This window comes from Leptinotarsa decemlineata, unplaced genomic scaffold (genome assembly GCF_025532065.1).
Source record: "Leptinotarsa decemlineata unplaced genomic scaffold, Ldec_3_MD MMD2_tig00026294_RagTag_RagTag, whole genome shotgun sequence".
In the NCBI taxonomy this organism is placed as follows: Eukaryota; Metazoa; Arthropoda; class Insecta; order Coleoptera; family Chrysomelidae; genus Leptinotarsa; species Leptinotarsa decemlineata.
Genome location: NW_027412674.1, coordinates 7,102,095 through 7,126,077, shown reverse-complemented (window position 1 = coordinate 7,126,077; position 23,983 = coordinate 7,102,095). Strand labels below are relative to the sequence as shown.

Below are 23,983 nucleotides of genomic sequence, written 5' to 3'. Positions count from 1 at the left end.
GTATCTGGTTTGCCTAACTGGGTACCTGACTTATTTTCAGGTATCTAGCGTGACAACAATGTTCTCCATGTTTGTGGTAGTCTCTGCGAATCATGTCGCTTTTTAAGGCAGTTGGGACTAGCTAGAATCATATTTGTTTGGTGGTGATACTCAGACGGTTCACACCGTTCTGAGGAGACCATGCCCGGTACTGATGATGGGACAAATACTCCGAAACCGGTTTATCGGTTGGTCGGATCGACTAAACGAAATTAATTTCTGCTTTTCATAGTGGGAAACAAGAAAATAAATACTTACAGTTCTTGTTCGACCATGGTAAAATCGGTTATACTCAGAGGTTGGTCTCTATCAACAGTTTTTTCTATGTTAAATTGATTTTCACAACCTTGTGTTTCTTCTATTGCATCTGTTGTACTCGAATCTGATTCAATAACGAGTTTTCTCTTATCGGAAGTTTTGGACTTGGCTGAAGAATTGCGAAGATGTGCTGATTTTGCTCTCCTATTTCTTGATATCTTACCAAGTAATGGAGTTTCTGAAAACAACAGTTGTTTTAAACATTATTTTGTTTATGTAATGAGTTCGTCTCATGTCATATTATTGTGTAAAACTTTGACACAATAAATAAATGTCAAATTGAGTGAATAATTTTCTATAGATTACAAAAGTGATAAGTTATTTCACGAAATTTTATTGATAGGTCACAAATGATAAGGTTGTTAATTAATACAAAAAGGGAGTTCTTTTCTTGAGATAATATCACCTATGATTTTTTTTGTCCTAGTAAAGATCAATAATCATAAATTACAAAAAAATATCTTTGGGTACCAAGATGATACAGATCGAATGAATTGGAATATTCCCCAGTAACATAAGTGAAGCACTCACACATTGTTTCCCCATACAAAAAATGAGGCAAAATCCAGAAGAGCTGCATAACTAAAGGCATTGAAATCTCAGCTACTAATATAAGAGCACTCCACATGGTAGACAATATTTCTAGTGAAATTTTCATACAATATTTTAACAATTACCGCAAAATTTACAGATTGATCACCAAACGAGCTAAAGTCAAGTAACTGGGTCATAGTCAATGATTTAAGGGAAAAGCCAAACTCTCAGTTCTCTGTATCTGTAGAGTAGGGAGGGTGAGTATAGGTCCACAGCACTTAGGCCACATGTGACCCGTTGTACATCTCCCGAGGAGTTGTCCTCCTAGGTCATCGTCCATTCTGTCCTTTCCTGGAAGGTAGACAGGTCACTAGGAGACATCTCATTTATATTGGCAGGTGTAGGCCAAGACCTCTGGCAGAGCCCCGCATTACCAGAGGTAGGCTACTTACAATGAGGTTTCGCGAGATCGTTCGTAATCGCATATCACCCTGCGGCCATTCAGCTGTCGGCACGATTCCTTACAACTTAGCTTGGGTAGACTGGTCTACGGTGGCATGTTTTGCAAAGGTTTTTGGGGAGTTTCAGTTCCCCCCACCTTACTTATTTCTGCCACTGACCAGGAGTCCGGCGATCCTGTCCGTAAGGCCACATTGGCTTCTCGTACGAACCTTCAGTCCCCTGGCCGTACCCCCATCCGCCACCTGGGGATGCGCCCGATAGGTAGCCCAACCCACGGGAAACTCCCAGTTGAAATATACATCATCGAAGTATTTATCTTGGTCATCGATGTTTGTGACCTAAAGAATACAATTTATTTCTTATTTATTGTTATTAATAATAATTTTATTATTCATTCTCTGACTGTGTTTTTACAACTGCCTTTGGAATCAAAGATTTTTTTTCTACAACCACACCTGCCACTCTCCTAATCTATTTTGCACCGTCAAAATTTCATCTTCAAGATTTCATCAGGAGCAGCATCCAACTCTGATAGTTTCGCGACTAGTTGGTCATACCTCCTCCCCCAACCTCAATTCAGCGCTCCATCATTAGGTTCCTCCTTTATAAGTGGAATTCGGAAACACTAGTGTAAAAAAAATAAGAACAGAGTATAAATGAGGATAGCCAAAGTCTATCCTCTGATCAATCAAAACTCTAAGCTCAGTCTTAGAAATAAGATTTTATTATACAACACGATGTTCATTATGTATGCTTCAGGCGCTTGGGGACAAACCGCTCAGTCAAACCTCTCCACTTTGGAAAGGTTGCAAAATAAACTTCTCAGGATGCTGGTGAATGCTCCATGGTTGGTGCGGAATGAAGCCATCCGCAGAGATTTGAAGGTGTTAACTATACAGCAGTCCATTCAGTCGAGGAATCAGAGAGTTTTCGAGTCAGCGGAAACTCTTGATAACCCATTAGTCAGGGAAGCTGTAGATTACACTATAGACGACCCCACTCGATTCAGAAGGCCCCGTCGCTTGGTTGAGTGAAGGCCCCACGACGTCTGTTAAAATGAACAGTTTGTTCATCAAATACCTCAGTCAGGAAGGGGTACACAAGGCCAGAGTGGCATAGATGTCATTGACCTTTATGTCGCCACCAAAACACCCTACGTCATGAACCACTCGTCCTCCTGAAGAAAGACAGTTGAAAGGGTGAGGGATAAGTTTCCAACCTGATTAAGATGAAGATGACTATCGACTAGTGTAAAATTAATCTATTGGAAACAGTTTTTCCTCGGTAGTCATCTCCTAATGATGCTAACTTGGTTAGCGAAACGCGCGTCGAGAGATAACATTTTTGTTCTGGTTAGGGAAAAATGTTTTCAATAGATAAGATTCCTTTACTAATATTGGAGGAAGAGCCGAGAAACCAAGCTTCATGTTTGCAGCTGCTTTCAGAAATGACTTGTTGAGGTTTCTTCTCCAGCTGAAGCGCTATACCTGGTGACAGTACTAAATACCCCAGGTGTATGTATGGAGAAAGGGGAATACCCCATGGTGAATAACTCAACTTCATATATTTTGATTTTGAAATTCTGGTACAATTAGACAAAACCCGCGTTATTCACGCAATATAATGCGGATGCTGAGTCGCACCCTGTCAGTGTTTCTGAGAATAACAAACGGGTCTGGTCCTTCATTTTAAAGTCCTCCTGCAGCTGTTGTGGTTGGTTCAGTTTTGAACACTAAACGAGGTGATCACAACTTTGTCACCAAGTTGGAACCCGTTCAGCAACATAAAAATCGCAGAGTTCACTTCAAGTTCTTCGCAACACAAGGATAAGCCGAGGCACGAGTTCTCACTCAACAATATTGAAGGCCTTGGCTTATCAGATCAGTTGAGTCGAGTGGGCTTAGGTCGGAAACTAAGGGTTTATTATGGCCAGCCAAGATGGTGTTCAGCACCTTAGTCTACCGTAGTCGCGTGATGGGTAGTATACAGGTTCCTGACATCAGGTGCAGGGCCTGTTATAAGGCGCCTGAGACTTATACATTTGCTGTCGGCATGTCCAGGACGTGCGGTATCAGCCTATATCCAGCACTACTAATACTACAGCCTCACCACTTCTACGCTATCGACGAGATACCAGTGTTGTGTTACCCTCCAGGTCATATTGAAACCGCTGTGGGTAATGAGAAGTGCCGAAGTAATTGGAATATCGCCCAAAAAGAGGAGTATTTTCTCTTCAAATTCCTCAGAATCTATCCAGATCACTCTGTTGAAATAATCGTTCTGATTATTGAAATCCTTGGTGGAATATTGCCTGTCCCACTCAGAGTACATGCATGCTATCGGGGTGAAACTGGGGATAGACAAATGTGCAACAGTCCATCTAAGAGGACGAAACGGCAATTACGGAGAAGGTATGCAGCTCGTAGATGGAAACATTCTGCACCGTTTGTGTACCATCCTTGTGGGATACTTCGATCCGAGACATCGGTGTTGCCCTACGCTCCAGGGGATATTAAAACCGTTGCGGGAAATGAGAAGTGTTAAATTTATGGGAACATTTCATTCCTCATTCTCAGGCTGATACAAGCTAATAAGTCCGATGTAGTTCCTCTTGACCATCAGAGCAAGACGATATTCGTCGTGGAGTTTTCAGCTCCCGGCGAAACAAACATCTTACGAAAAGAGAAGGAAATACTGATAAAATATCGAGATTCTCTCTTCGAATTTTACAGACCCTTACAGACGAACTTTACAGACAATAATCACTTATACTACGGTGTGGGGAGTGGTCATTGATTGGTAATGATGGCGCGTCCCCCCTAATGAATCGGGACTTCTTGAACCAGAGCAGCGTTAGGAAATAAAAGTAATAATAATAATAATAATTTTTTTATATCTAATAGAAATGCATCCATTTACAAGACAGTGTATATGTGATATGGGCAGAGAAAGATGAGAAAATACAGAATGAAAGTTCAGAAGACTAGACTTCACCGTTAATTGTGGTTAAACCGTAGCCGAGCTTCTACGTAGACTGTAGACTTGGCGGTTCGTATTGGATAATTTTTACTAAGTGAGTTTCATGATTGGCTGAAGAGTCATAAACTTACCTGGCACACACGCCGATCACCGGTCGGCGTGTGTGCCAGGTCCCGTACCCACATGTGCTTCACTATTGGAATTTGGACGACCGGTAAAAAATCGGCCGTCCAAATTCCAATAGTGAACCACATGTGGAACGGGACCTTGCACACATGCCTACCGGTGATCGGCGCCGGTAAAATACCGGTGAGCAGCTGTCCACTGCCACTGTATCGTCGCGTCGGCAGTACCGGGAAGGAGTGGCGTACATGACTAAATACATTCTTGCATACTCACCGGTTTTTTACCGACCATTCCAGTCTCGAATGCTCGGTGAAATTGTAGTTACTACGCATCAACTTCGTTTTGGTAGTGCGTGCTAATTACGACAACAAAGCAACTGCTTGTTTGACCGATGAAACTCCGGTGAGTGTGCAAGCACCCGCTACCAATAAAATATCGGCCGATTTTATTCTGGCCGTCCAAAATCGGTGTGTGTGCAACTAGCGTTACGGTGACGAATAGAAATCGGGGAATTGGGGATGGTTATCGCAGTCGTGTTCAGTTTAGGAACTGATCGCGATTTGAGTGTTGAAATTCGATATTGGTGCAGTTATAAATTCCTAAAATTTTTGTTGTCTATTCAAAATGTGGCGTCCTTGGACAAGTACTAACAGTAATAACGAGTATGATAACAAAGCAGACTTATCTGTCTACATATTGTCTTCCACATTAGCAGAAACAATTTAAGATTAGGTTCAGTTCATGTAAACGATATAGTGCAACCTACCTTCGAACAGATCCCCATTAAAAATATAGTTATTCAATATTCATTTCTGATTATATAAGAAGAAGAAGAATATTATATAGTTATATTCTTCTATATTATTATATAAGAAGAAGAAGAATATTATATAGTTATATTCTTCTATATTCTTCTTATATAATCAGAAATGAATATTGAATAACTATATTTTTAATGGTCATAACATTTTTCAACTAGTTTCAAATTGTTATGATTCTTCAGATGCCTTTTTTACATAGCAGCATTCTCATCCCTTCATTAATTTTTGTCTGTCTACATATTGTTTTCTACATCAGCAGAAATAATTTAAGATTAGATTTAGTTCATGTAAACGATATAGTGCAACCTACCTTCGAACAGCTCCCCATTAAAAATATAGTTATTCAATTATCATTTCTGATTATATAAGAAGAAGAAGAATATTATATAGTTATATTCTTCTTCTTATATAATCAGAAATGAATATTGAATAACTATATTTTTAATGGGGAAGAAGAAGAAGAATATTATATAGTTATATTCTTCTATATTCTTCTATATTCATGAACTAAATCTAATCTTAAATTTTTTATGCTAATGTAGGAGACAATATGTAGACAGACAAAAATTAATGAAGAGATGAGAATGCTGCTATGTAAAAGGCATCTGAAGAATCATAACAATTTGAAACTGGTTGAAAAATGTTATGACTATAGAAAATCTCATACAAAAGATTGGATTTGCAATATGCACACATATACAAATCTAATCGTTCGTATATATAGTACAGACGCTAACTTCTCTTGAGAATGAAATGTATTTATTTTGAGGAACAAGTCAACGGATAAAAATATCACTTTTATTGTTGATCAATGATACTACCTCCAAATCCATCACTATCACTAGGCTCTAGGGCTGCATATTTCTTCTTTAAGTTTTCCTCAACCTTCTTTACAAAGTTCTCAGTTCCTGTAAATATTCCTGCCAGTGCTTTGACACTTTTCGTAACTTGTCCTTTGTTTTTCTTAGCCTCCTCCTCTTTTACGAGATTTGCAGCAGAGAGTGCTAAAAACTTCAACTTTTCGGGATCAACATCTTTTTCATTTGAACACAGAACAAGTTCTCTTAGGGGATCCTCAACTTTTACAAGTGAATTTAAATGTTGATTTGCCGACACCTCAAAAAATTCTGTTTGTTTCTGAATATTTCGTATAGGCTCTGTGAAACCCTGAGATTCAGTTAGCTGAGATAAAGCACCAATCATTGCTGTACCTGTAAAACATTATATAAATGTTTCTTTAATGTGGTTGATGTTTCTTTAGAATTTCTAAAAAATACTAATGAATTTGAATTCCAGGTGAAAATAAATTAGAAAATATTGAAAATACTAGGACCATGGTATTTGGATGCTTCTTCACAAAAAAAAAAATCAGAAAATGAGAAAAAATAAACAATGAATGTGAAAGTATATGAACGCTCATTTGTAAAAAAATATTGTGACCGGAAAGGAAATGAATAAAATAGATAAAAAAATACCTATATAATCAACAATAAGAAAAATGTTGATAATATTTAAAATATAGGTTTGATGCGTGAACTACTCATTTGCAGTTGATGTTGCTGTGTTTCATTCAGGAAAAAATTGGAATTCAGTGAAAATATATACAGTGTGTAAAAGCCAAATGGAATAAATTCATTATTTCGGTTCAGTACATATTTTACCAAAATCTCGAAACATGTCAAATTTAAATTATAATTTGACATACTTCAACGGAAAAATGGTACCCCTACCTTCAACCTCCCGTTGATAATAAGAAAGTAAGCAAAAATTACTAAAAAAGTCTAAATAATTTCCATGGCAACGTTAGTTTCAAATGCTTTGTCAACTTGTTTTGTATGTTACAACATTCGTTGTCAGTATTTTGATATGAGTTGGAAGTTCGTTAACTTCAAGTCTGACAAATGGTTAGATTAACGGAAATGCATAAAATAACAGTTTTACAAAAGGTTATTGTTTGGGCAGGAATTGTAGAAAACCATATCATTGGTCCCTTTTTCATTGAGGGCAACTTGAATGGCGATAATTATTTGGCACTACTTCATTCCAAGTTTAGCAAATTTATATCCTGATCCAGGAAACCCTCAAGTTCCAGTGAATACGATATGGTTTCAGCAGGATGGAGCACCACCATATTTCCAAGTTGATGTCCGGCAATACCTCGATACAACATTTCCCAATCGGTGGATAGGGGGGCGAGAATCGATTGAATGGCCAGCGCGATCACCTGATCTTTTATCATTAGATTTCTTTTTATGGGGATATGTAAAGAGCAATGTGTACAAAACTAAACCTTCAGATTTGAATGACTTTAAAGAACGAATAACGCTTGCGATCAGGTCGGTTACGCCTGATATGTTAAATAATGTTAGAAGACAGTTTATTTGAGATTTGGATGTTGCCAAAACGTTCGCGGTGAATATTTTGAACATCTACTTCGTTAACATCCATAGTTTTTTTTTCGTATCCTACATTTCATTACTTTTGCATTACATTCTAGTTTTTGAGTATATTTTATCGAATTTCGGTAACCACATGATCTTAACTTATTTTATTTTAATTGTTGTAATTGTTGTAATTCGAAAGCGATACCATTTCTAAATAGAAAATGAAGAGACCTTTCAAACAAAATGTCACAAATCTATACTTCCCATTTAAAAAATTGGGAGTTGTATCTGTCACTCCAAAGGGGTTGAAGGTAGGGGTGGCATTTTTACGTTGAAGAATGTCAAATTATAATTTATATTTAACGTGTTTCGTGATTTTTTTTTAATATGTACAGTAACCGAAATAATCCATTTATTCCACTTGGCTTTTACACACTCTATAGATAACTACATGAAAAAAATTTAGAAATGAAATAAATATTTAAATTTTGAAAGTCATATAAATGAAATTAAAGAATCGATTGTACCACTGGTAGGAGCTATCAGAGGAATACATTTTTTAGTATTCTCTTTCGAAGCAGATATCTCATTACAATTTGACCATCCTGCACGAAAAGGCAAAAAAAAATCAATTCATCGTTCAATGAATAAAGCTAAAGGTTATAATAATAAACCATAAGATACTCTATCTTTGGAATTATACAAAATGACTAACAATAGTACTTTGAATGATTCATTACTTTAGAAAAAGTTCAATTCGTATATACATTGTGTAAAAATATCATGAAAATTTATATTCGATTATTAGAAAATTCTAAATTGCTTGATTATAATAGAAAAAGTTCCAATAATTTTCATTTTGATGTAATAAATACTACCAAAGGAAAAAATAATCCAATTTCAAATTGTTTAAAGTTTTCAATAAATTGACTGAAGAAATAAAAAATCTAAAACAGTTCATATATTTTCCAAAAACACAAAAAAAATATTTCAATGATGATCAAGTTAAAATTATTTAAATGTTCATATTTTCTCATTATCAAAGGTTGTTATTGATTTTTTTTAACCTTTTCATACCAGCATAATTCTATCTGAAGGTGTTATACTAAATAAATAAATAAAAAAAATTATTAATAGTCTTTGAATTACCGTCTTAATATTTTTCGGGTTTTTTTCAGATAACTCTCCCGAATATTCCTAATATTTTTAATATTTCTTTCATCTACTCTCAGATGAGATTTCAAATATATTGTTACTTTTTGAGCAGGGCCGGATTTAGGGGTGCAGGCGAGGCTACTGCCCAGGGGCCTCCACTGGTGAGACGTCCCCTCAATGAAGATGAAAAAATCCAAAATTTGACGTCATCCTTACAACTTCCCACTTGAAACTGAAATTACATGACTCGACGACGGGGTCTTAATTTCCCTGACCACCTACTGATCACTGGCTTTGTTTTTTCTTTGTTCAGTCATAAGTCGTTGAGTCATGTAATTTCAGTTTCAAGGGGTTCTTGAAAATGACTTCAAAGCAGGAGCCGAAACGTCGAACAGATGAAAATTACAGATAGTGTTAGAGTAATTAGTTTTGAACAACCATTCTTTTTTTATAGAAAAAATTAGATGAGCAATGAAAATCTGTATCACTCAAATTCATCATATGAATACCTATTTCTTTTCCGACACCAGTAATTCGGGTATTTGATTCATTATTCTTCTGATTGATTGGTAGAGGAGTTGTTTCTACTGGTTTGACATTATTAGCTAAATTCAAACCCTGGGCTGCTCCATTTATGTCCAGTTCATGAGTATATGCCATGACATCTAATGCTGCAGTCAGTGCATCACCAAACCCCCCTGTCAAATCTGGTTCCTGAGGATTTTGTAAACGGTCCTTTGTTGGTCTGAAACATAAAAAGATTAGGGGGGAACTGAGTCACTCAATTTTATGTATATATTTGGCATTACCCTTTTATTTTTATTGGCGTATTTATAGACTCTCTTCCCCACATTAAACATCTCATCTCCTCTCCAGAAATCCCCTTTTTCTTGAGGGCGTTCATCGTAACCTTTCCTACTCTCTGAAAGTAAGTAAATTCTAAGAAAACATACTAAGATGTTTCAACATTTGAGGGTTGTCGTTCGTATGGAAATGACAGCTGGTTAATTGAATAATTCACTTCAACCCCATTTGCTAAACCCAATATTGCTTTTGTGACAAATGAAATTCGAAGTACTCCAGTTGACACAACTTTGAAAGGCATTACTATCAAGATTCCAGATTTATGCGCATTACAAAATATTGCGTAACACATGATGCAAGTATGCATCAGAGCTCAGAGTTAAACTTTGAAGAATTTTACTAGAGATGAAACGAGTAGCAATTTAGCCGGATGCCGCCGGATATTCGGCCGCCGATGTGTTCGTTGATAAGCGAAATTAATAATTGTTTCATTCATTGACTTATTGCGTTGATTGCAGTGCCTATATTTGCCTTGCAGCAGTGTGTACGGCAAAATACTTTTTTGTGAAACTGGCTTTATTTACGAAGACACGTGAAACCGCTTGCTACCTTAACACAGGGAATTTAGTATTAATTCATCCAAATTTGCCCTTAGTGCAGTATGACTACTAATGCACTTTCTAAGTTGTAGAATTGAAGTGTGATTACTGAAAATTATTTTTTGAGCAAATGATTACCTATTTTTTTTGATCGGGTAATCGGCCGGATAGTATTTAGGCTGCCGGATAGTTATCGTATCCGAGGGACATTTGGGAGGGATCTATTGTTTGCAAAAACACATTCGAGGCTTCAGTTAGAAGCCCTTTAGTTCACAAAAGACTATAGACCATACCTTTGCCATAGTCGTAACTATAGCTACCTGTCTGCCAATCATTTGATACAAACAATAATGTGTACCGAGTGTCTATTTACCTTTATCTATTCGCATCATTGTGTATTAACTGTAAATTTGGGGAACTATTATAATTATGGGTGAGAATGTACCGCTCTTGGTAGAATCAAATATGCCAAGTCACTTGAACACTTCCTGTGACAGTATCTATAGAAGAGAGACAAATCCCCAACCTTTCTTCGATGCTCCAAAGTATCAAGGTTGCAAGTGATGTTCCCGTCTCCAATCAGGCGGATGTCTCTTTTCTGGATGGAATCCATCAGTTTCTGGGTATGCATGAGAACAATACTCCAAAGAAGGTCTGATATGAGCTTTATAAAGCATCAAAAGTTGCTGAGGTGTGTACAGTTTTCTGGTTCGGGACAGTGTTCCAAGCTTTTGAGAAACAGCCATTGCAATTCCAGCGACATGATTGTGCCAAGACATATTGGTGTCCATTTCAACCCCCCAACCAACTTATCGAAACAGAAAGCGGAATTGTCTGTCCTGACATTATTATATTCTATTCGAAATCACTTCTAGATCCTCATTAAGATATGCAACCACCTGCTGCTGGTGAAGATGTGCATCCGCAGACGATATCCTGGAATCCAAATGGAATGATGAAACAAGTGTGCTGTCGTCCGCAAAGCAATATATTGTATTCTTCTTTTTTTCCAAGTAGTTGATATACAATAAAAAAAAAGGGGTAAGACAATATGGAACATCATCCTTGATGTCAAAAGTATTCGAAAGATATCCATCGACGGCCACTTGCAGGGAACGTTGTTTCAGGAAGCTGAAGAGCCTTACACAAAAATGATTCGACAAGCCATAACATCGAAGTTTGGCCAGCAAAACCTAGTCTGCTATGGCGGATAAGTCAGCTGTGGCAGAACATGCGCTTAGTGAAGGAGACCACATAATTTTGTTTGAAAACACAGAACTAATTGCCCCAACCAGGGATACTATAGCCGACTGGTACGGGAGGCAATAGAGATCCATAAACACACGGATAATTTCAACAGAAAAGAAGAAGCGGTGAACCTCAACCGAGTATGGAACCCCATTTTGAGGAATTCGAGGATAACGAACAGAATGACAACAGGCAGCAAGATTGTTAATGTTCCAGGTTTAAGTACAGGTACAAGTACAGGTACAAGTGCAGGTACAAGTACAGGTACAAGTACAGGTACAAGTACAGGTACAAATACAGGTACCAATACAACTGATTACCTGACAAGGCTTTACGCTTTACGCTTTACGAAGCCTAAAAGTTAGTCATCGGGCAGCAAGCCATGATGGTTAAACCTCTGAAGAAGCTAGACTCGCGCCAGCGAAACGTCAGGAAGAAATTCCAAAAATCCACGACTTTCAAACTCGAAAAACAATGACACTGAAAACCTCAGACGCAAAAAACTAAACCATTTTATATTTTCTTTATCACCTTCCAATTTGCTACTGCTCCTTTTCTCTGTTTGGCTCTAGTTTTATTCTTAGATTTGATAACCATTACACCACGTTGTTCGGTATTGGGATCTTCACTAGGTCCTAGTGAAATACTGTATTCTTCCAAATAATGGTGAGCATCTGATTGAGGGATGGCTCTTTCTAAGGTTATGACAATTTTGGCCCACTGAAAAAAAATTATGCATATTATAGAAAAAAAGTGGTCCATTACCACCAGTCTGAAACCTATTTGTTGAGATTAACAGTTTAAATGATTTTGGGTATTGTTCATTCCGTTTGTTTGAAGGTGATTGACAATGTTTCATGAGGAATTTCATTATTTCGGACTTCCGTTGTCTGATATTATATGAAATGATTTGAAATCCATAAAAAAACTAAAAAAGAAGAATTAAAAATGAATAGTTGAAAATAGCAATTATATTAAGCAAAAAAACCTGAAATAAAATAATAGTGAAATAAAGTACAAGTAAAAATAGAACCATTGAACATGAAATACGACGTTTCGATTGTTAGTATCCACAATCGTCTTCGGATGATGACTGGACTGATTCCTCTGAGAGATGACTATTTATGGGTCATTCGAGCTCTTTCACTAATCCCTGCTTTCCTTTTTCCGCTTCACTGGTTAAGTGGGAGATGACCGTTTGGTGGGAGTTGGCCATTTTTTGCTTGATGATGGATTTCCATATGTTGCGTATCCCTACGCTAGCTTGGCTGAATACGTTGTTGGACATGTATGCGGATTCTTCGAATTTCCTGTTAAACCAATGTTCCTCTCTGTGTATGATCTCAGCTTGGAACCACTCGATGTTATGTTGATGGGTCCAAACATCCTCTGCTATTTCTGATTTGCTGGTTTCCCCTCGTTGTGTGTGTTTCTTGCGGCAATGCGAACATTCAATGGCTTCTTAGTTGCACCAATATAGGATTTTCCGCACTCACAGGGAATCCGGTAAATGCAATTCTTGGTATAGCAGTCCGCGTTCGATGGCCTGGTTTTCGTGAGGCTGCTACGGATAGTGTTTCCGAATCTGAATCAGGTTCTGATGTTGTGCTTGGAACCAATTCTTCTAATACTTTCCGATAATCCTCTAATGTAGGGAAGTGCAATCACTGGTTGTGACGGCTTCTCTTCCTTGCGAGGCTCCTGCTGTCTTTTAGTCAATGTCTGTTCTACCATCGTTTTGGAGTAGCCATTCCATTGAAGATCATTTTTGATGATGTCTAGTTCCTTTTCGAGACCTTCCTTTGTATTACAGAACCCGAAAGCACGGTCTACTAGACTCTTGATAATTCCTCTATTAGTCGATTGGTGGTGGTTGGATACCTGGTTCAGATACTGTCCCGTGTGAGTGGGTTTTCGACGTACATATGTTTCCCATTTAGTGTCGGTCCTCTTCACCAATACGTCTAAGAATGGTAATTCGTTGTGATTTCCTTCTCCATTGTGAAAGTGATGAAAGGTCTTACGGTGTTGATGTGTTTCCGAAAGGGGTCTAGTTCGGTATTCCCATGGTTCTATATTATGAAAGTGTCGTCAACGTATCTTAACCAGACACGAGGTTTCTTGTGGGCTTCTTCAATGGCCAGAGTTTCAAACCACCACATATATATGTTGGCTATGACTGGTGAAAGTGGCGATCCTATTGGCAGCCCCTCATCTTGTGTAAAGAGTTCGTTCTTCAGTTGGAAATAACAGTTTCGTACACAGCATCCTAGTAATTCCACATCCAATTCAATAATTCTATAGGTAAATTCGTTCTATCTTTCAGGTCCCCATCTTCGGATAGCTTCCTCTGTATGATTTGGAGTGCTTCTTCGACCGGAACGTTGGTGTAAAGGCTTTCCATCAGTTTCGAAGTGGATTGTGGATACAAACAAATGAAACGTCGTGAAGTAACTTGGCTTGAAATCTCTTAACTTTTCAATTTTTGTCCAATTGTTCTCTTTTTACTTGTATTTTATTTCACTATTATTTAATTTCAGGTTTTTTTGGCTTAATTATGATTGCTATATTCAGCTATTATTTTTTATTTCTTTTTTTTTCCAGCTCTTTCAGGGATTTTAAATCATTTTATATAATATCAGACAATGGAAGTCCAAACTAATGAAATTCATTTTTCAGATGATTTGAAAAAATTCACCTTATTTTTTTAAACAGACAATTGATTATTGTCAAACCTACGGAGAAAACGTAATAATACCATTTCATAATCGAGAGAAAATTCAAACCACACAAATCACATAACCGAGGGCCTCGACAGCAGTCGTGAATATTTATAATTCAATAAAGTTATAATGTTAATCATTTGAATTCCTATATTCTATTGAACACAGCTGGTTAACGTGAAAACAGATTTTAACAGATTTTTTCAACAAGCTTAATCTACCTGCTTCCTGAGGATTAAAAGAGATAACCACAACTCTTCTTGGTGGAAGAAAAGCCTTAAACATTAAGAACAAAAGTTCGATGATTATTCAATCGAGCTAAAGAGTCAGGTAACAAGGAGCTTTATAAAACTACTCTAACGTCATACAACAAGGAATTCATAAGATTCTCTCTAGAGAGCCGACTGCTGAAAGTGGGTCGCTTAAACGGCCCGATGAAACGTTCACGACCTCTAGTAAATAGACGTTAGAGCTTTTGATAGAAAAACACTTTTCTGGAAATCTGACTCTTGGTAACAACATACCTCCCATCTTCGAGGGCGCCGAACGCCCAAAAAAGAACGATTGAGAGGTCGTCAAGAAGGTTATCACAGCACCGGAAGTTTAATGGTTTATCAAATCGTTTCAGCCCTTCAAATCTCTGGATAGGATGGTATATTTCCAGCTCTTCTTTAAAACGGACTGGAAATAATTTTACCTATTCTCGTAAAATTGTAGTTATAGAGCTAGTCTGGCGTGGAACTATATATCACCCAGTTGGTTGGCAGCAAGGGTGGGCAGTGGGTCGGAAAGACCCACACCTTAAATCGGTACGACCAATCAGCCTTACATTCTTCCTGTTGATAGGACTTGAGAGGATAATGGATGGACACATCACATCCCTCCTAAATAACCACCACTATAAACCAGCAAATCGACAGATTTATCATTAAACAACCTTGTAGAGAAAATCTCCCAATCCCTCGACAACAAGGACATTGCGGTTGCTGTATTTCTCGATATGGAAGGAGCATTTGACAATGCACTACCTAAATCAATAGGATTGTCTCTGGCTGGGAAGGGTATAGAATCGACCATAACTGGCTGGATCTATGCCATGCTTGTAAACAGAATTGCAACTACGACTCTTTAAGGCGAGACTATTAGGTTCAGGGTCACCAGGGGCTGCCCACGAAGTGGAGTACAATCTCTTCTTCTGTGGTCGCTCCTGATGGATAGTCTGCTTGATGTCCCAGACAGAAGAAAAATTGATCTGCAAGCTTATGCAGATGACCTAGTCATCTTGGCAAGGTCCACGTCGGAAAGAATAGCTTGTAATATACAAAGGACGATGGACGGTATTCACAGTTGGTGCCTGAGGGAGCAGATGTCTTTCAATGGTGAGGTCATTCCATTTGGAACGGAGGTGAAATATCTTGCCATTGTCTTTGATAAAAAACTCACCTGGGTCGCTTACTTGGAAAAAGTTTTACATAAAAGCCAGACTGTCCCTATGGACATGTCAAAGGATTTGTGGTAATACTTGGGGTTCAGGTCCCAGGTGAAATTGCCTGGTGGCCGAATGCTTTACAGATAACGGCCCAGGCGAATCTCTCTGGCTTACAGACACAGGCTTGTCTGGCATTCAGTGGTACCATCAGTATCACACCATCAGTGGCCATGGATATACTTCTAGATCTACCTCCTCTCCACATTTTTCTGGAGAGAGAGGCTAGATGGACTGCATATAAACTTGTGCACATTGCCAATTGCACAAATTAATTTGATGCAGAGTGCAACAGACTGTTGGTTGACACTGGGAGTCACAGTAATCTGGAAATGACCTCTGATGTTATGTCAACTACGAACTGCCTTATAAAGTACTGCTCCCGATTAGAGAGGACTGGATCCTCTGGTAGAAGGAAATATTAGTAGCAGATAGTTGTTGGTTCACAGATGGATCAAAAACACCTTTCGGTTCTGGTGCAGGTGTTTTCAGTCGCAGACCCAGGACAAAGATATCAACCTATGTATTTCAAGCTGAAATTTACGCTATTGAATTGTGTACGGAGACTTTATAAGAATCCAACCTCGTACACAAGTCTATAAACATATTCTCGGACAGTCAAGCGGCATTGGAAGCTCTTGGCTCCTACCGAGCAATGTTTAAATTGGTAGCAAATTGCCAAAAACAACTCTACTCGATAGGAAGACTTAACAGATTGTCTCTGTTCTGGATACCTGGTCATACTGGCCTGGAAGACAATGAGGCTGCTGACTCCCTTGTAAAGGAGGGTGCTGCAAGCAGCTTCATCGGACCAGAACCTATCATTGGCATCGGTTTAGACTTTACCAAACAAAGATTGTACGCCTGGATGGCGCGAAGATTTATGGACTTCTGGCAAAATCTTCCAGGATTCGTTTATTCACCCTTCGAAGCTTGATACATACCAAACAGTTGTTAGCCTAGAGTGGGGATGAACTACGATGTCCAACAGGCCTTCTTACAGGTCACCGTCATTTGAATCATCATATGCAGAGATTCGGACTGTCAGAAGACAGTGTGCATTGCCACTATTTAGAAACTTATGAAACAGCAGAGCACATAGTTTATGCCTGCCCCGCTGGGAACAGAATCAGGTTTTTAGAGTTCGGCAGAGCCGTACTCTTACCATCTGACCTGAAATACCACTCATCTTACAAACTAATCGGCTTCGTTAAGAAAGTGAGTTTATTTGGTCGAGTGTGAATATGTGAGAACCAAAATAAACCCTTGCGGGTTGCGGTGGAGGGTCGAATAAACCCACTTGCCTTGGACCTAACCTAACCTACCTGCTTCATCCATTCTTTTTCACTTTGTTCAATGACGTGAGCGTACGTATTTCCCATCATGGCTATCAACATATTCAACAATAGAATTGGTACAAAAACCATAAAAATTGCAAAAACACTTTTGGCTACGGCTGGGTAAGTTGTTGAACCAAGTTCTTGATACTAAAAATGAAAGTATGATTCTCATGTAAATTTCTTAGCTATAGCTTCATTACATCATAGTTTCCTAACGTAATTTGAAATAGTGCCATCCAAGTGGATGGATAACTATGGTATAATGTTGAATTGACTCCTGCATATCCTTTGTATAAAAAGAAAAATGATTGTGAGAACCCAAAGAGGACGATAGTGTAAATTATGCCAAAAGTCAGCATGTCTCCTGTTATCATACTGTATATCATGGTAACAAATGGTCCAGTGAGCCGCACAGCTCTGAAAAATAGGTTGTCTAGAAAAGTACCTTAAATAAGTTATAATTTACCCAGCAAAAAACATTAACAGAAACCAAGAACCTGGCACTGCAAACAGCAATATTGCTTCTTCTGTATTCCTGTCATGAAGTAATCTAAAAGGTATGCATGCCAATATGAGGAGGTTGGATATCAAAAATATCGTTTTTGGTGGAGAATTTGACTGAAACAATATTTATCACTCATTAAGTCAACAAAATTTAACATATATACTTGTTGTTTCAAAAATGTCCAAAGGCCTTGGTTTCTTATTTCATCTCCTTGTTGGAAAATTACGTAGCTCAGTACACCCAAAATAGTGCCCACTTCGCAACAGTATCTGGAATGAAAAATATTTTAAATAAAAAAATGCAGATTCTGACAATCAATTGTTACAATCAATTTTTAATAGAGGGAATTTACTGTATAGGTATAGTCGAAGTAACCAACACTATAATTGTAATGAAAATAATTATAATGTGTTAAAACAACGATAAAAATAAAATAAATACAACAATAAAAATTAATTGGCACTCCGGGGCGACTTCATTGATTCCAGTGGCGCATTTGCTTTTTCAGCTGCAGGAAAACCCGGAAAAACCTGCACCACCACATCATCTGAAGATCTTGATCGAAGTAACCTGTATTGTTAATAGTGAAAGCTACCGGCGAGCTCAAAGGCCAAAAAAACCAATACAGAGAAATAAGACCGCTGTCAGTTAGTCGACGTGGACTGAATAATTCGCGGTTCGTATTGGATAATTTTTACTAACCGAGTTTTATGATTGGCTGAAGAGTCATAAAATTAAATTTGAAGTCATGTTACGGTGACGCATAGAATGCGAGGTTGCTTATCGCCGTCGTGTTGTCAATGTCCAGTTCCATAACTGATTGAAATTCGATATTGATGCATTTATAATTACTTACAATTTTTATTATCTGTTTTAAATGTGGCGACAAGTACTAATAGTAACAACAAGTGTGATAACAACGCAGACTTTTTCCTGTGTAGTGATTCCAATAGAGATGGTGAACAATGCGAAAAAGAAATACCAGTGAATAAGATTCGGATGCATTTGAATTTTGAAATACAGAGAGTATGTTTCAATGTATATAAAAATCTATATCTCAAGTTTGGTTTCGAGGGAAACGAACTATTACAAGCAACATCAGATTTGACCGAAATTCCTTTCTAAACTGAACGTAAAATAGTCAAAAACAAACCTTATGAACACAAGACGGGATATGATATGGGATTACCAAAACCTTTAGATCTAATATCATCATTCAATAAAATCATTGAAAAAACAATATACGACTGATACAAAAGCAATGAGATTACTATACTGAAATCATAAGAAAGAAATTGTATACATGAGCTGCTGTGACAACACTCTTCAGAATTAGATGAAGACACTAGAATTCAGATTTAAAATAATAAACAAACGTCAAATAGTTATGGGAAGCAAAAGAATAGTGGAATAGTAAGTAACAAATACTTATATACAAATACAAATAACTAAATATCGACAAGAATAACGGCAAATTTTCTATTTGGATGAAACTTGGTATGACAGTCACGACACAGTTACGAAAGGGTGGACTGATGGTTCGAAAATGTGTACGCCTGACATGTCTGCAAACAAAAGATCGCGACTAATCATTGTGCATTGCGGAGGAAGTGAAAGATGGGTTCCGAATTCTTTGAAATTATGTGGAAACAAACTTGAGGACTGTGATGTTGACTCTCATAAGAACATGGAAGATAATATTTTTGAGGAACAGTTTGAAAACATATTTATCCCAAATTTGGATGCGAATAGTGTAATAGTTCTTGACAAGGCTTCCTATGATTCGCGACAGCTCATCAAAGTACTTAATAAAAATTTGAGGAAATATGAAATACAAAATTTTTTAATGGATAACAATTTGTATTTTGAAGATAACTATACAAAAAACTTGAACTATTACAGACAAAACATTTGAAAAAGTGTATTGCTGAAAAGAATGGACACACCGTAATGAGACTTCCCCCCTATTTTTGTGTTTTCAGTTGATTTGGGGAAAAATGAAACAAAGCATTAGGCGTAAAAATTATTTTCCAAAATTTGATAAGACGGTAATAGAGCTAGTTAAAGAAGAGGTATCTAATTTTACCGAATAAGACTGGCAGGAAAGGATTAAAAAAGTAATTTTGGTTGAAAAAGACTATATGGACTTTGGACACTTCCACATTAATGGTGGAAATAAATGCATTATTGATTTAAATGACGACAGGTTCATTTCTTTAAGAGTGCACAATATCGTTTACTTCGACTATACCTTCGATTTCGATTTGGATTGTCAATAGCTGGACGATTCTTTAATACCCTTCCTTTGAGTGAAAAGTTCATTCACGTTGTCTGCCGTTCCATGTCGAATACGACTTTGTTGTAGATGTCTTCTGTTGGAATCTTGAGCAACCTGTCTGCTATTTCGAGCACGATCACCAAATAACCTCATTATTTAATTTTTTTTGTAAATGTAGACGTTCAGTTGGCATTTTGTTACTGTTTTTGGCGCATTTACTTTCAATAATATAAATAGTTAATTTTTTCCTAGCCCAAATTGAAAACTGTTGAAACACAAAATATGAGACTGCTTTGAAATATTGAGAATGGCGATTTTTCATCCAAAATTAGTCAAATTCATTCAATTCATTATCATATTCAACAGGAAATTGAAAAACTCCTCAAAATTGGAGACAGAGATTAAATTCAACTTGTTCGATTGATGACCTATTTATTTTGTAGAAATTCATATTGAATAAAAAAAATTACTTTTGTCAAATTTCTACCAAGTTTTTTATGTCTTACGACCTGTTTCGGTTTGTTCACTTGAAAATAGTTTAACAAACCGAAACCGGCTGTAACAAAAAAACTTAGTAGAAATTAGACAAGTGTTATTTTCACTTGATAAAATTATGATTTTCAATTTTAGTTATTTCAATACATTTATATCATTGATTTTGACTATGTTATCATTTTGAAACAACCTGATACCTACATGTAAAAATCTCAGCATATCTGAGAGAGAAGGAATTAGAAGTGACTTCGGAACCGTCACTTTTGGAGTCCCACAGGGGACGGTGCTCGGGCCACTTCTATTCACAATTTATGTGAACAGTCTAATGACATCTAGATCTGAATGTAAACTCATCAGCTTTGCAGATGATATGGCTATTTTGTATGAAGCAGAAACCTGGGTAGGTTTAAAGGCAAAAGCAGAACGAAACTTGAAAGGAATATGTGACTGGTTCAAATTCAATAAGCACACAATGAACGAGAAAAAAACGTATTATCTTCCTTTTACCTCGTATTCCAATCACTTACCCAATCTAGAACCTCTCATAATAGACAATAACACGAGCATACACGAAAAAGATCGATCAAAGTATTTGGGCATAATAATAGATAGACATTTGAGATGGGACCATCACATCGAGAATGTGAAAAATAAATTGAGGGGTCTACTAAGTAAGTTCAGATACCTTACTGAATTCCTGAATACGAAAAATATGAAAACATTATATTTTGCTTTTGTGCAATCACAGCTGAGTTATGGAATCTTACGTTGGGGAGGTGTGGCGGGAAGTAATCTGTATAATCTAAATATTGTATACTCAGAGAACTCTATTTTTGATAAAAGGTAGTTGTTCTGTTATCGAATATTGACAAGTATCCATAAAAATAAAATAAAAATACAACCCGTTGTACATCCATATGACACTCGAACAAAAAAGCAATCCACAATTGTGCCAAACCGAGAAAAAACTATCGGTCAACGATCCGTTGAATTTCTGGCCCCTAAGGTGTACAACTTACTACCGGACAGTTTAAAGACCACGGAAAGTTTTACAACATTCAAGCATCATATCAAAAAGTGGATAACAACCACCGAGAGAAAACTTCTTAATGATCTCATTGACTTGAAATTTTTGTTATAAAACAGTGACCACGCTACATGATATTCAAATCTTATTACCCAAATAAGACACTATACACTGAAGAAGTATACATTTATATCCACCCGAATTAAGAGGAAACCCCATTACTCGAATATGTCAAACTTAACCGGACTAGACTGAATTAATATAATTGAAAAAGACTCAACTAAGCACATAAGTGAAAATTATGTTTGCACATGCACTATTTTTCTTCATGACCACTATTTTATGGTTTATTATATTAAGGTATCATCACACACAAGCTTCAAGCTTCAGTGATTTATCATGTTTATTTTCTGTTCTATTTCTATCTACTATTTCAATACCCGTTGTGAATTGTTGGAAAATAAAACATTATTATTTTTTTTTCACCGTAGTGTGCGCTGGTCAGGCTCTATCCCCCGAAGCCCCGATACATTCGGGAGGGCGCGCCAGCATTATCAACCAATGACCACTCCCCACACCGTGGGGTAAGTAATCATTGCGGCTAAGAGTAGAGAGGACATCATTCCACCAAGGACTCCAATAATCAGAACAACCATCTTGACAGAGTGATCTGGATAGAGTCTGCGGAGTTCGAAGAGAAAATCTCGATATTTTATTCGTTTTTCCTCCTCTTTTCTGACGATATTCGTCTCGCCAGGAGCTGAAAACTCCACGACAAATATCGTTTTGGTCTGGTGAAGGACTACATCAGGCTTATTAGCTTGTATGAGCCTGAGGGTGGGGAACGAATAGTTCCAATAAATTCGGCACTTCTCGTTCCCCACAATGGATTCAATATCCCCCGGAGCGTAGGGCAACACCGGTGTCTCGTCAATACCGTAAGAGTGATGGTAATATAGCACTCTTAGAGCCGCGTTATGTCGATAGATATAGGCTGAGACCGCATATGCTGGACATGCTGATAGCAAGTGCATTAGGGTCTCGGGCGCCTCGCGGCAGGCCCTGCACCTTGTGTCAGGAACCTCTATACCCATCACGCGACTGCGGTAGACTAAGGTGTTGAAGACACCATCCTGGCAAGCCATGATGTACCCCTCAGTTTCCGACTTAAGCACACTCGACCTGAGAAAAGCGAACGTCAGGCGCTTTGATAAGCCAAGGTCTCCAATGTTATTGAAAAAGACCCCATGCATTGGCTTATCCTTGTGTCTCCGCAGAAGTAAGGTGATCTCTGCGGCTTTTATCTGAGCTTTTTGCTGAACGGGTTCCAACTCGGTGACAGAGTTGTAGTCACCTCGTTCAGAGTCGAAAACTATACCGAGTTCATCAGCTGCTCGGGCAGCTGCCCTAAGGAGAAAAGCTCCAATTCCTGCTCTCTCATGGTCACGGACCATGCAGAAAAGGGGATCCGAACTCCTGACGACTTTACAGGCTGTATCCAGTACCATTCTGTCATGTACACACTCCAAACTCAAAAGTCCACGGCCTCCCTGTTGTCGGGGGAAGTACAACCGTGGAACGGACGATTTGGGATACAAACTCCTATAGAGATGCATCATTTTTCGGGTCTTTACGTCGAGTTGATACAGCTCCTCCCGAGTCCACTTCACTACTCCAAATGAGTAAAGTAAGATTGGAACGGCAAGCATATTTGTTGCAGCAACTTTGTTCTTCCCCGACAGTTCCGATGACCAGATCTGTCGAAGTTTGTGCTGATACTTGCCGCGGAGAGAGTTTTTCACTGCAGTTACCTCTTGTGAGTGGCGTTGTTCCACCCCGAGGTAAGTATACGTCTCTCCGGCATCCAGATGGTGTAGGATGCTTCCTTCTACGAGCTGCACATCCTCTCCGTAGTCCCCGCATCGTCCTCTTTTGAGATGAACCATTGCACATTTGTCTATTCCGAATTTCATACCGATAGCATGCGTGTACTCTTCCACCACCCTCAAGGACTGATGGAGATCCTTCTCTCCAAAGGCATAAAGTTTAAGATCATCCATATAAAACAGATGGGTGACCTTGTGCCTCCGGTTTCCGGGGGTGCCATAGTTATACCCTCGAGTATTTCTGAGCGCAACGGATAATGGCAATAGTGAGATGCAGAATAGAAGGGGACTGAGGGAATCACCCTGAAATACACCCCTTCTGAAAGTGACCCACCCTGTTTGGACTCTTGCTTGACCAGATGTTATGGTGAAGCGAGTTCGCCAAAGTGGTATCAGTTGTTCAATGCATATCACTATGTTATCGGGTACCGCAAGGCATCTGTGCAAAGGCAAGATGAGCTCATGCGAAATTGTATCAAATGCCTTACGGTAATCGATCCAGGCCATAAAGAGGTTACGCTTATATTGTATCGAGTCCTGCGTTACACATCTATCGATGAGCAGGTTCTCTTTACATCCAGCGACTCCTCTCTTCGACCCTCTCTGCTCATTTATCCGTTCGAACACTCGGTCAACTGCGGTGAGTATTCGTGTGTATAAGATGCTTATAAGCAACTTATAACACGAATTCAAGCATGTTATCGGTCTGTAATTCTTAGGAACCGACAAATCTCCGCTTTTTGGGATAAGAACGGTCCGCCCCTCGACAAACCA

The 23,983-nt window shown here is 38.1% G+C and overlaps 1 protein-coding gene across 1 annotated transcript in view; it reads right to left on the bottom strand.

Annotated features, from left to right (window-relative positions):
* Window positions 1-23,983, bottom strand: part of iav (transient receptor potential cation channel subfamily V iav) — a 49,104-nt gene that overhangs the window by 3,084 nt on the left and 22,037 nt on the right. The window contains exons 10-18 of the mRNA XM_074180258.1: window positions 17,687-17,792; window positions 17,485-17,636; window positions 17,219-17,435; window positions 17,004-17,165; window positions 12,001-12,189; window positions 9,628-9,740; window positions 9,328-9,563; window positions 6,101-6,490; window positions 298-535 (exon numbers count right to left, since the gene is read on the bottom strand). Of these exons, the coding sequence (XP_074036359.1) occupies window positions 298-535; window positions 6,101-6,490; window positions 9,328-9,563; window positions 9,628-9,740; window positions 12,001-12,189; window positions 17,004-17,165; window positions 17,219-17,435; window positions 17,485-17,636; window positions 17,687-17,792 (1,803 nt within the window). The remainder of the gene's footprint in view (window positions 1-297; window positions 536-6,100; window positions 6,491-9,327; window positions 9,564-9,627; window positions 9,741-12,000; window positions 12,190-17,003; window positions 17,166-17,218; window positions 17,436-17,484; window positions 17,637-17,686; window positions 17,793-23,983) is intronic.